The sequence below is a fragment of the Myotis davidii genome, unplaced genomic scaffold, assembly GCF_000327345.1.
Source record: "Myotis davidii unplaced genomic scaffold, ASM32734v1 scaffold32, whole genome shotgun sequence".
Taxonomy (NCBI): Eukaryota; Metazoa; Chordata; class Mammalia; order Chiroptera; family Vespertilionidae; genus Myotis; species Myotis davidii.
This window is the reverse complement of record NW_006286587.1, coordinates 1,289,348-1,301,222: the sequence shown is the minus strand read 5'-3', so window position 1 is coordinate 1,301,222 and position 11,875 is coordinate 1,289,348. Positions and strand designations below refer to the sequence as shown.

At 56.2% G+C, this 11,875-nt stretch overlaps 2 protein-coding genes across 8 annotated transcripts in view; one reads left to right on the top strand and one right to left on the bottom strand.

Annotated features, from left to right (window-relative positions):
• The first annotated feature begins 23 nt into the window (after positions 1-23).
• Positions 24-8,978, top strand: SLC4A11 (solute carrier family 4, sodium borate transporter, member 11). 6 transcript variants are annotated; one of them, XM_015560254.1, is made up of 20 exons: positions 24-370; positions 652-696; positions 3,367-3,519; positions 3,651-3,700; positions 3,959-4,190; positions 4,273-4,354; positions 4,588-4,711; positions 5,065-5,277; positions 5,352-5,445; positions 5,540-5,665; positions 5,745-5,858; positions 5,951-6,083; positions 6,336-6,409; positions 6,808-7,072; positions 7,148-7,254; positions 7,350-7,518; positions 7,617-7,790; positions 7,971-8,166; positions 8,282-8,422; positions 8,547-8,978. In XM_015560254.1, the coding sequence occupies exons 1-20, from the start codon at positions 130-132 to the stop codon at positions 8,571-8,573; spliced, it is 2,760 nt and encodes a 919-aa protein (XP_015415740.1). In that variant the 5' UTR covers positions 24-129; the 3' UTR covers positions 8,574-8,978. The 6 variants fall into 6 exon arrangements, with proteins under 6 accessions (XP_015415740.1, XP_015415739.1, XP_015415738.1 ...); XM_015560253.1 differs by having other exon boundaries at positions 27-370; positions 3,654-3,700; positions 8,253-8,422; XM_015560252.1 differs by having other exon boundaries at positions 27-370; positions 8,253-8,422.
• Positions 8,979-11,109: 2,131 nt separating this feature from the next.
• ITPA (inosine triphosphatase) overlaps positions 11,110-11,875 on the bottom strand; it is a 14,791-nt gene continuing 14,025 nt past the window's right edge. Inside the window, exon 8 of one of the 2 annotated variants that reach the window (XM_006758039.2) lies at positions 11,110-11,558. In XM_006758039.2, the coding sequence (XP_006758102.1) occupies positions 11,420-11,558 (139 nt within the window). In that variant the 3' untranslated portion in view covers positions 11,110-11,419. The remainder of the gene's footprint in view (positions 11,559-11,875) is intronic. The other variant, XM_015560251.1, reaches the window with a different exon arrangement.

The following is an 11,875-nucleotide window of genomic DNA, read 5'->3' as shown; positions in this document are numbered from 1 at the left end:
GGGCCCACGGCCCCGCCTCCCAGGAGGCCCGGGACGCGGGTGGCGGCGCCAGGGGAGGAGGCCGTTGCCCCTTCGGTTTCGTGTGGCTCGGGCGCGTGAAGTTGGGGGCTGCACGTGTGATGGGTGTTGATGGCCGGGAGGCGGGTGGGGGGCTCCCCAGCCCGGGGGAAGGAGTTCAAGAGGAGCAATGTGTCCGCAGCAGAGCTCGATCCCAAGTATTGGGCTTGGCAGCGAAGGAAAAGCCAGAGAAGTGGGGCGGATAATACGGGGAGGGCGGAGGAGACCTCCTCCCACCACCTCAAGGTCCCCTTCCAGCGGTCCAGGAGGCTGATGGGTTCTGCAACCAGTGAATCCCTCGCTATCTCACAGGGTACTGTTCATGACCCTTGGAGGAAACAGGCCGAGAACATCTCTGCCTTCTCACCTGGGCAGTCCCTAGCGGATGGGCTAAAGAATGACAGGCGTGGCTTTCTCGGGCCCCTCCCTCCTACTGTCCCCTGCTCCTTTTTCTCTGAGGTTGGCCTGGGTTGGGTCCCTGGGAAGGGTAAGAAGAAATTAGCAGGGTTGGTGTGGGGTGGAGAGCAGGTGGGCACCAGAGACTGTCCACAGCGGGTCGTTGGAGCTGGTAACAGTTCTTGGCTTTCCTTGCAGAAAACTCGTCCATCATGTCGCAGGATGGATACCTTGAGGATTCAGGTGAGTACACTCAGGTATGGGTGTGTGCGTAGAAGAGAGAACTCCTTGATCGAAAGGATCTGGGAGTGTGAGTCCAATACCTGGGTGCCCCTGGCACCGGCCACCTGTCTGTGGTCCTCTACTGGTGCTGGCATGCCTTTGGACCCTGCCTTTAAGGAGGTTGTGGTGTGGTTAGAGAGGCAGCTGAAACCGCCTGGACCCGGGCAGGTCTCTGGTGGTGTTGTGGTCCTGGGAGGGCAGGCTGCCATCTAGATCAGTGGTCCTCAACCTTCCTAATGCCGCGACCCTTTAATACAATTCCTCGTGTTGTGGTGACCCCCCATTTCATTGTTACAAATTGAACATAATTAAAGCATAGTGATTAATCACAAAAACAATATGTAATTATATATGTGTTTTCCGATGGTCTTAGGCAACCCCTGTGAAAGGGTCGTTCGACCCCCAAAGGGATCGCAACCCACAGGTTGAGAACCACTGATCTAGACCATCTAGTGATGTCCCATGGTTCACTTTTACCATGCTCTGGTTATCTAACCAGCCTGAGGCCAAGGATTTAGATGCCTGCATTCCTCAGTCCCTGCCCAGCCCAGTGAGGGAGAGGCTGCCATTGTCCCTCTAAAGAAATGTGACTCTGCTTCTGTGTTCCCTGCTAGCTCCTCTCTAACTTTCCCTTCCCCCTGTCTCTGGGATGGCTCTGTGCTGCCTCGCCTGTGCCCAGACCCAGGAACTGGCAGGGCCATCAGAGAGGTGTCTAGTGGGACAGTGCTTGGACAGACTGGTGATGTGCTCTTACCAAGGGTCCCTAGGGCATGAGAACTGAATGTGCCAGGCTGCTGGCAGGCGAGTTAGGCATGTGGCTGGACTAAGGATGGAGGAGGGAGCTTTACAGGGACCTGGTAGTGACAGCTGGGGAGGTCCTGGGGAGAAGGGGGCAGTGTGAGGGACAGCACGGGAGAATAATGGATGCTTTGGGTGACAGGGGAAGCTGGGGCAGGTTGGGGCTGAGAACTAGATTGTCAAAGCAAAGAAAGCCTGGAATTGGGGAGTTTTTCGTGGACATGAGCTCCATGACAAAAGTCAGAAGGACACCTTTTGACCTAATCGCTTTGCTCTGGGATCTAGGTGCAGTGCAGACCTCGGGTTCATCAGTCCATGGGGGCCTTGACAGGGGAAGCCTAGCACCTCCTGTCCAGAAAGGGCCCAGGCTCAGCACAGGACAACATGGACAGGGCCTGGGACAGGGGTGGGCAAACTTTTTGACTCGAGGGCCACAGTGGGTTCTTAAACTGGACCGGAGGGCCGGAACAAAAGCATGGATGGAGTGTTTGTGTGAACTAATGTAAATTCAAAGTAAACATCATTACATAAAAGGGTACGGTCTTTTTTATTTTTAGTTTTCATTTCAAACGGGCTGGATCCAGCCCACAGGCCGTAGTTTGCCCACGGCTGGCCTGGGATGTGCAGAGGAAACCAGCACTGCCCAGCAGGTGTAGGCATGCTGCTGGCCCTTCCCTGTCCCTGCACAGGTGTTAGGCATTGGTGGGCTCTGAGCTACAAAGGTCCCTTTCCTGGGATCACCCGCAAGTGGTGAGCCAAAAGGGACCCATGGTCAGTAAGAGGTGCCAGCTGGGCCAAGTGTGAGGCGGCGCCCTAGGAGGACTGCCAGAGGAGAAGGGTTCTGTGAGCCTTGAAGAAGGCTCTCTGGCCTTCTACTCAGGGGGCAGGAGCTGGCATGGCTGGGTGTTGGCCAACTGGCTTGAGGCATGAGACATCGAGGTGGGGTTTGACTGGATCTGAAGGGACAAGGGTCAAGACAAGGGTTGGAAGTGTGTCTCAGACGGTGATCCCAGAGGCTGTGGGGAGCCCCGGCAGGGCCTGAGGAAGCTGAGAACATTTGCACCTCGCCAGGAAACCTCCCCATAGGCGGGAGCTTGTGCTGTGGGGCAGTTGCAGGAACTGAGAGGCAGACCAAGGGTTCTGTGCTCTGGGAGTCCCAAGGTGCCACGGCATGCCCCTCCCCCACCAGGGGGTGAGGCTGAGAGGAGACCTCCTTCTGCAAGTCCTATCCCCTGTCAGTCCTCTGCTCTATTTCTCAGGCTCTCCTGCTTCCCGGTCTTGTATGATGTCTGGACTGTCTCTCAGCCTTGATGGTTTGCCCCAGGCCCTACCTGGCAGGAGGTGCCTTAAGACCCTGTACCAATGAGGTGGGGAAGGAGGGGTGTGGATACTGCAGTGGCTCTGGCTTCCCTTGGATCCCATCTGGGTAGCCAGGCAGGTCTGGGTCCTGTAACCTGGAAGTTCTAGGAGGGCAGGGATTAGGCAGTCTTAACTGTGTCATTACACCATGTTCGTAGCTCAAAGTTTGTAGAATGAACCTATTTTTTTTCTGGTTGAAGGATATGGGTCAGAATAGTGCAAGGCCCTGGTTCCTGCAGCTGAAGAATGTTGGTTGAAAGTTGTTGGGGGGGGCCAAGACTATATACTCTATCCACTTGGGCCTGAGGCTGCCTTCCTGGCCTACGCAAGGCCTCCTCGGCCACTCGCAGAGAGTGCACCAAGTGGGACAGCCCAGGACAACAGCTCCTTGGTCGTGAAGTCCCTTTTGGGGTGTAGCGCTGACGGCCAGGCCCTCTTGGGGTGTCTTTTTCTCGGTGGTGGTTGGGTCTCCAGGCTACCTCAAGTGTGACACAGATGATGCCTCTGAAACCCATGAGGAGAGCCTGACAGAAGAGGCCTTCAACACCGTCAACTCCTCCATTGTGTCTGGCGAGAGCATCCGTTTCTTTGTCAACGTCAACCTCGAGGTGCAGCCCACCAAGGCTGGTATGGTGGTTGTAGCGGGGATAGACTGCGGGGAGGGCAGGGGCCTGGAGACCGGGCAGGTAGGCTCCAGTCCACCAAGAGAGACCCGAAGAGGTGGGCTGGTGCCATGAGCCATCTCCCTCTTTTCCTAGCAGACAGCGAATCGCCTGGTGGCTGTGGGCTCCTCCACACCTCTCGAAAGGTGAGTGGCCCATCTGCAGGACAGGAGACAGTGAGTCCTGGGCCTATAGTCGGGGCTGGAGGTGGCTGCTCCCCTGAGATAGCTCAAGCTGCTCCCCTCTCGCACGACACAGGGAACCCACACTAGCCCAGAGCTCATCTGCTAGGGCCTTCCCCTCTGGAAGGGGATGTTGGTCCTGGTGGGAAGCGGCAGCCAGGGAGGGGCCACCATGAAGGAGAGGCCAGGTCTCACTCATGGGCCTGTGTGGGGTCCCCACAGTACCTGAAGTTAAAGAACTTCGGGGAAGAGATCCGAGCGCACCGAGACCTAGATGGCTTCCTGGCACGGGCCAGCATCATCCTGAACGAGACAGCCACCTCGCTGGATGAGGTGCTGCGGGCCATGGTGCTCCGCATAGTCTACAACCCCCGCACCATTGAGCCTGACTGCAACTTGGACATGGTCATGGCCATGCTCTTCACTGATGCTGGGGCCCCCATGGAGGGTAAAGGTAAGGCCCATCTCCCATCCTTGGCAGGGAGGTCAGGGAGGTGGGCCAGCTGACCTCCTATCCCCCTACACCCTGTCCTCAGTTCACCTGCTGTCAGACATCATCCAAGGAGTCACTGCCACAGTCACAGGAGTACAATACCAGCAGTCATGGCTCTGCATCATGTGAGTTGCCAGGCCACCACATTGGGCCTCCCTACATATCACCGTGGAGCCAGGTATCCCATGTCCCTGTAGAGGCTGGCCAACCCAGTTCAGGGGGCGAGGGGGAGCATTCCCATCCCATTTGGTCATCTTTCTTATCCTTAACAGAAGTCACTGGGGGTCCAAGTTAGGCACTCGGGATGGGGTTCCCCAACCAGCAGTGGCAACAGTGTGCCCTCCCCTGTCCCTGCCAGCTGCACCTCCAAGTCCCTACAAAGGCGGCACGTGTGCATCAGCCGCCTGGTTCGCCCGCAGAACTGGGGGGAGAATTCCTGTGAGGTGCGATTCGTCATCCTGGTGCTGGCCCCACCCAAGATGGTGAGGAGGAGTCTTGGGGTGGATTCCTTTCCTGGAGAGGAGGGTTCCAGGCTACCTGGCTGTCTTCTTGGGGGCATTTCTTCCATGTGCTGGGGTACCCCACCTGAAGGTCTCATTCTACCCTGTCCCTTCATCTCGGCCCTCCTGGGTTTCTCTGTAGCATCTTGCTAGGTCCTCATCAAGCCCTGACTTCCCCCAGAGATCGCCCAAAAGGTTGTATTTCCTTCCTGACTAAAAAGAGGTGTTTTTAAAAATTACTCAAACATAGGGGCCTTTCTTTGGCTGCCCCAACCTAACCCTTGTAGTTTTCTGACAATGATTTGCAGATGTGATTCCCCTATTTCCCACCCCAGAAAAGCACCAAGACTGCGACAGAGGTGGGGCGCACCTTTGCCACCATGTTCTTGGACATCACCTTCCGCCAGAAACTCCTGAAGACCCACACAGAGGAAGAATTCAAGGAGGCCCTAGTACATCAGAGACAACTGCTCACCATGATGGGCCAGGTTCCAAACCCCACCACACTGAGCTACAGCAGAAACTCCAACTCCCAGAAATCCCAGCATGTACGGGGGGTCAAGGTGGGCCTGGGTGGGGGTTGCAGAGCATGGGCGCAGAGCTAACAGGCACCCTGCTATAGCCCATACAGCACAACGATTTTTTCCCTGTGGGGAAGGGCATCCGGGAGGACTTCGCCCGCAGGTTCGCCGTGTACCCAATGGACTTCACTGATGGTATGTGCTCTGCGGTCCCCGGAAGCTCGGCCTGTGTGACCACATGACAACAAGTATACCTGTCCAGCATCCCCAAAACTCTGTCCTGTCCTAGGCATTATCGGGAAAAACAAGACTGTGGGCAAGTACATCACCACCACTCTGTTCCTCTACTTCGCCTGCCTCCTGCCCACGATTGCTTTTGGGACCCTCAATGATGAGACCACCAAAGGCGCCATCGGTAAGAGACCGGAGGTCAGTGGGGGAGTGCTGGGGGGTGCCCAGGGTGTAGGGCCTGCCTGATCACTCCGCTTCCTCAGGTGTGCAGAAGAGCATGGCTGGGCAGAGCATCGGAGGCCTCCTGTATGCGCTCTTCTCTGGGCAGCCGTTGGTGGTGCTGCTGACAACTGCGCCTCTGGCCCTCTACACTCACGGTGCAGTGGGAGTTGTGTGGTAGGGGGATGGTGTCCGTGGTCCCTGGCCCCGGCCAAGTCCTGACCGCCCACCCCTGTCCTGCTGCCTGCAGTGATCCGTGGCATCTGCGATGACTACAGTCTGGACTTCAACACCTTCTATGCATGGATAGGCCTGTGGAACAGTTTCTTCCTTGCAGTTTATGCCCTCTTCAACCTCAGCCTGATCATGAGTCTTTTCAAGAGGTGACAGGGCCTTCCCTGAACTGCTGGGGCCTTCGAACTGGAGGGAGACCACGGCCAGGGATCTGGTCAGCCAGTGCCAGCCTCTGAGGTCCTATAACCCTAGAAGGGATGGGGCTCCCCCAAGGGGAAAAGCCTGGGACTGGTCCTCTTCATGGCAGTAGGAGGTGGGGGGGTCGGTCACACTGAGGCTCAGGGAAGCTTCCCCCCACAACAACTGACGCCCATCTTATGAGGCATATCACCCCCTGGCAGGTCAACAGAAGATATCATTGCCTTGTTCATTTCCATCACATTTGTGCTGGATGCTGTCAAGGGCATGACCAAAAGTGAGTATTTACCTAATGGCCCCTTGCTGTAGAGGGATCGGAGTTAAGATGGGGGATTATGGGCTGTGGCCAGGACAGTCGAGCAGCATGCAAGCTAAGGTTGTTCTCGTGCTCCAGGGTGCTCTGGGGAGCAGCAGCCACATGTGCTAGAGGGTGACAGGGCTGCTCCAGGCAGGATCAGAGGCCCTGGGCCACGTGAGATGCACTGTCAGGGCAGAGGGACAGCGGCAAGGGGTAGGAGTAGTGGGTGGATGGGCAAACTGATGGGGCCAGCTTCCCCTCACTTCTCCCAGATGCCCCTTCTTCCTTCAGGACCCCCTCACCCCACATCTAGGAGGAAGCTGGGCCCCCATCTCCCAGAACCCAGATGGCTGAGGCCTTTTGGTCTGTGTCCATAGTCTTCCAGAAGTACTACTATGGCGACCAGCTTGGGAATCACAACTTAAGTCACAATTCCCTGGTTAGCCTGCTGGACCTAGGCACCAGCCTCAACACCAGCTTCCACACTGCCCTCAACACCAGCCTCCTGGCCAGCCCGCTGGAACTGAGCCCAGGGAACAGCCAATTACCTGAGCAACCACACCGGGACACGGCTGTGCTCAGCCTCCTTATCATGCTGGGCACGCTCTGGCTGGGTTACACCCTCTACCAGCTCAAAAAGAGGTGAGGGGGGCCTAGAGGTGAGGGGAAGGGAACACAGCCCCTAGACCAGGCTGATACACCCTCCTCTGTCCCCAGCCCCTACCTGCACCCCTATGTGCGGGAGATCCTGTCAGACTGTGCCCTGCCCATCGCCGTGCTCACCTTCTCCCTCATTGGCTCCTTTGGCTTCAAGGAAATTAAGAGTGAGTTGGGACTGGACCGGCATGCGGGTGGGGTGGGTGGGGTGGGGGGCCTCCATGGAGCTGCAGGCTGGAGCAGGGTCTGTATCTTACTGCAGTGAGCAAGTTCCGCTACAACCCCCGTGAGAGCCTGTTTAAGATGGCTGAGATGCACTCGCAGTCCCTGGGAGCCATCTGCAGTGCCATGGGCCTCGGCTTCCTGCTCTCTATGCTCTTCTTCATCGAGCAGAACCTGGTGGCTGCCTTAGCTAACGCCCCAGAGAACAGGTTCACAGGAAGGGGAAGGGCGGGCTGGGCAGGGTGCCCCCCCGCCAAGGAGTCCACAGGGGCTCTATCTGATACATGTTCCTGCCTTTCTGCTGCAGGCTGGTGAAGGGCACAGCTTACCACTGGGACCTCCTGCTCATCGCCATCATCAACACGGGGCTGTCTCTGTTTGGGATGCCCTGGATCCACGCTGCCTACCCCCACTCCCCACTGCACGTGCGGGCACTGGCTCAGGTGGAGCAGCGTGTGGAGAGCGGGCATGTTTATGACACGTGAGTGTAACAGTGGCCCCTTGAGGCCTGAGGCAAGAGTCACAGGGGCCCTAAGGTGGGATAGCCCTGGGAGGGATGTGGCCCTGCAGTGCCCTAGCCTGAGAGTCACAAGTGACCCAAGGTGGGGCATGGCCCCCTTGGACTGGGGCTGGAGGTGACGCGGTGCTCGGGACCACACAGGATCATGAACGTGAAGGAGACGCGGCTGACCAGCCTGGGCGCCAGCATCCTCGTGGGCCTCTCCCTCCTGCTGCTGCCCGTCCCACTGCAGTGGATCCCTAAGCCTGTGCTCTATGGCCTCTTCCTCTACATTGCCCTCACCTCCATCGATGCCAACCAGCTCTTTGAGCGTTTGGTTCTCCTGCTCAAGGACCAGGTGAGCGTCTGGCCCTGAGCGAGGGATGTGGGTGGGAGATGCAGCCACATCAGACCTGTCCACACCTGGTTCCCTCCCACCCACAGGCCTCATACCCACCCACCCATTATATCAGGAAGGTGCCTCAGAGGAAGATACACTACTTCACGGGGCTGCAGGTCCTGCAGCTGCTGCTGCTCTGTGCCTTTGGCATGAGCCCCCTGCCCTACATGAAGATGATCTTCCCCCTCATCATGATTACCATGATCCCTATCCGGTACGGGAGGGTGGGCAGAGGGCAGGTGGGACCAGCTGGGTCGAAGAGTGGGGCTGCTGAGATGGGGCCCTCTGTCTTCTCCAATTCAATCTTCACCTTCCTGCCTATTCCCTCCCCTCCTCAGCTACAAACTGCTGCCCCTAATCATTGAAGCCAAATACTTGGACGCCATGGACGCTGACCACTGAGCTGCTGACTGGCAGGCCCTGGCCACACCCTGTTGGTGGGTCCCTCCTGGTCTTCCTAGCCCGGCTGTGACTTGTTGTGGGGAGGTGTGGGTGTCTTGGAGCGCTGCTCTATGCTGCCCCCCTCACAGCTGTCCCAAAGGCCTAGGGCGTGTGTGCATTGTGGGGGTTCCATGGAGTGTGCCTATACTTCCCATTGCCTTTTGCTTTGGGTCAAAACTGCTCAGGGCAGCTTCTGCCCAGGGTGGAACTAAGTAGGATGGATTTTCTTTTGATAAAAGAGATGTCTGAAAGAGAAACCATTTCCTTGATTGTATAAGGAATCTGCTGTATGCACATTAGAGAATAAAGCTCCTGTTTCTATGCTGCTATGTGCTGTCTCACCCCTGTAGCCTGCCCCAGCCTCTGAGGGCCACCTGAGTGCCGTGGGGAAGGGGCATAAAAGGGATCCATATGTGTACAGTGCCATTTCTTTTCTTTTTTTTAATATATTTTATTGATTTTTACAGAGAGGAAGGGAGAGGGATAGAGAATCAGAAACACCAATGAGAGAGAAACATGGATCAGCTGCCTCCTGCACACCCCCCACTGGAGATGTGCCCGCAACCAAGGTACATGCCCTGACCGGAATCGAACCCGGGACCCTTCAGTCCGCAGGCCGACGCTCTATCCACTGAGCCAAACCGGTTAGGGCTAGAGTGCCATTTCTGTGCTGTCACAGTGAATATTGGCCCAACAGGGATGTGAAGATCCAGGTGGCCTTTGTGCTTCCAGGAACCTACAGGGGAAGTGTCTGGGAACAGACTGTGTGAGGACCCTGAGGAGAGGGCTTGGGGCTAGTATAGAGCATGACTGGCATGGGGAGATTAGCGGGACTGACAACAAAGGGCTCTGGCTCTCAGAGACAGTTGCAGAGCAGCCTGATCGGAGACTGAAAACAGGTGTGTAGGTCAGACTGGCAGTTTTGAACTATCTGGTCTGCTGGGTAGATTCTAAGTAGGGAAGGTAGGGTAGGGCAGGGGCTACCCTGCATCAGGGCATTACTGGTGGGGACCAAGGGAAGTGGAAGAAACCATATGGTGGGGATCGCTCTGATGGAGGGGAGAAGGTACCATGTTTCTGGCTTGGCCATTTGGTGGTTGGCCAGGACCCATGACAGTGGCAGCAGGCAGGGGGAAACAGGGACCACAGGTCTAAGGCTCAGAGGAGCGCCCCTGTACGTACCTGGGAGCAGCAGCAGTGGTAGGCAGAGCACTGTCTCACAGACACTCCATCACATCACCTTTTAGGACTGACTTAATAAATACACCATAGACCAAAAGAGCAGATGAGAAGACATCTGCTGCATCTAAAACTAAAAAGGAACTAAGACCTAGATATACAACGAATTATTACAAACCAACAGTGACTCTGATAGAGGCAAAGGCTGTGAACAGGGAAGGGGGGCCCAAAATGTTAACAGGAATGGCCACAGATGCTCAAACATCTCAGATATGTGAGGAATGCAACCCAGCAGTGAGATGGCACCTTCCGCTTGGTAGAAATCAGATGTATGGATGATTGAGTGGGAGATGGGGTGGGGGCTTGTGCACTGATAGGGGGAATGGAGACTGAGGCACAACCAAGACACCTCACCCTCCAGCCAAGCAATGCTGTTTGTGGGGAATGAGTACTAAAGTTAAAAGAAGGGAGACAGAGTGTACTGTGCCAGGACAGAACTCGGGAAGGAGCTGAGTAACAAACAGGGATGCCTTGCCCCAAGCAAGTTGCATATACCTGCCCCACCCATGTGGCACATGAGCCTTTGGAGCCCCCTCCCCAGTAGCCTGCGTATCCCCTGAGTGGCGGGGGGAGGGAGGCAGCGGGGATGGGAATGTCATGTTCAGAATCACCAAGTGAGGAGCAGGCAAGTCCCCAGCACCCCACATCATTTATTTCAGCGAGTTTATTTCAGAGAGGGAGAGATAGAAACATCAATGATGACAGAATCATTGATTGGCTGCCTCCTGCACGCCCCACTGGGGATCGAGCCCACAACCCCGCAGGCATGTGCCCTTGACTGGAATCAAACCCAGGACCCTTCAGTCCACAGGCACTCTATCCACTGAGCCAAACCAGCTAGGGCTCTATGTATATTTTTTAAATGAGTTTGGAATTATAATCATAAGCCAACATTTGAGCTGTTCTGATGTATAACCCCACAAAGCAAAAGCACTAGACTTCCCACACGGCCCACTCCCAACCCAGCAAACACCCTGGAGACCAGCTGGGCATTGGCGTCACTCGATGGGTGGGTGAACAGCATGGATCTGGCATGGAAAAGGTCAGCCCTTGACCTGAGATTTGAAGAATGAAAGGAACGATGTAACACCCCAGCCAGCAAGGGCATGCGAACAACCTGGACACAGTGCTGTCCTGTCCCACCAACACCCCTTCCCCTTCCACCTAAGAGGTCTCCTGCTCCTGCCAAAAGGGACTCAGGAGACAGACACCCGCCTGGGGCAGATTTCAAAGCAGATACATCCAGTTTATTTTGGAGTGCCTTCCAGAATTTTTCCTTGCCGGATTTAAAACACACTGAGAATTTCTCCCCCAAACCCTGTCAGGGCCCATGTAATGCCTGAGGTCCTTTCGGGTCCTGGAGGCTGCAGCAGAGACCAGTGGTGTCCCTTGCCCAAAGCTCCTCCAAACAGCCATCTGCTCCTCCAGACTGGTGAGGCTGGTCTGGTGGGGCTGTCAATCTCAACACCCCCAGGAAGTGGTAACCCTAAAGGACATACTTGGGGGGTGCCTGCCTGATGGAGGTTTCAGGCTAGCCCTCCCCAGATCCCCGTTGAGCATGCTCATCATCATTCTTAGAAATCAGGCCGCCAAAGTATTCCTGCAACTCACGCAGGGCCCGGAAGCGAGGGGAGATGGCATTCTTCTCAGCTTTGGACATCTCTGCGAACCTAAGGGGCGACAGCAGCAGCTCAGAGAACAGGGAGCCCAGATCAGGGAGGGTATAGATCCAACCCTCCCCCCAGTTAATTCCAGAGCCCAAAGCTCAAGGATTCCCTAGGAAAGGGTAGCAGCTACTTTCTTTAAAATGGGAACGTTTTGACAGACGCTCCCCCACTGCAGACACAGCTGATTCTCACTGACAGTTGGCTGGGAGGTCAATTCCTCCCAGTGATTCTACAGCAACCAAGCCATAGCTACAACAAGACTGTGCACAAAGCCCACAAGGGGGTGCACCAAGAGTGTCCACCTCAGGTAACTGGGGAGG

Coding starts and splice junctions, on each gene's coding strand:
- SLC4A11 (XM_015560252.1), top strand. CDS start 130: ATGGCCGGGAGGCGGGTGGGGGGCTCCCCAGCCCGGGGGAAGGAGTTC. Junction 371..651: donor ATCCCTCGCTATCTCACAGG/GTACTGTTCATG, acceptor CTTTCCTTGCAG/AAAACTCGTCCATCATGTCG. Junction 7,255..7,349: donor TGGCTTCAAGGAAATTAAGA/GTGAGTTGGGAC, acceptor ATCTTACTGCAG/TGAGCAAGTTCCGCTACAAC.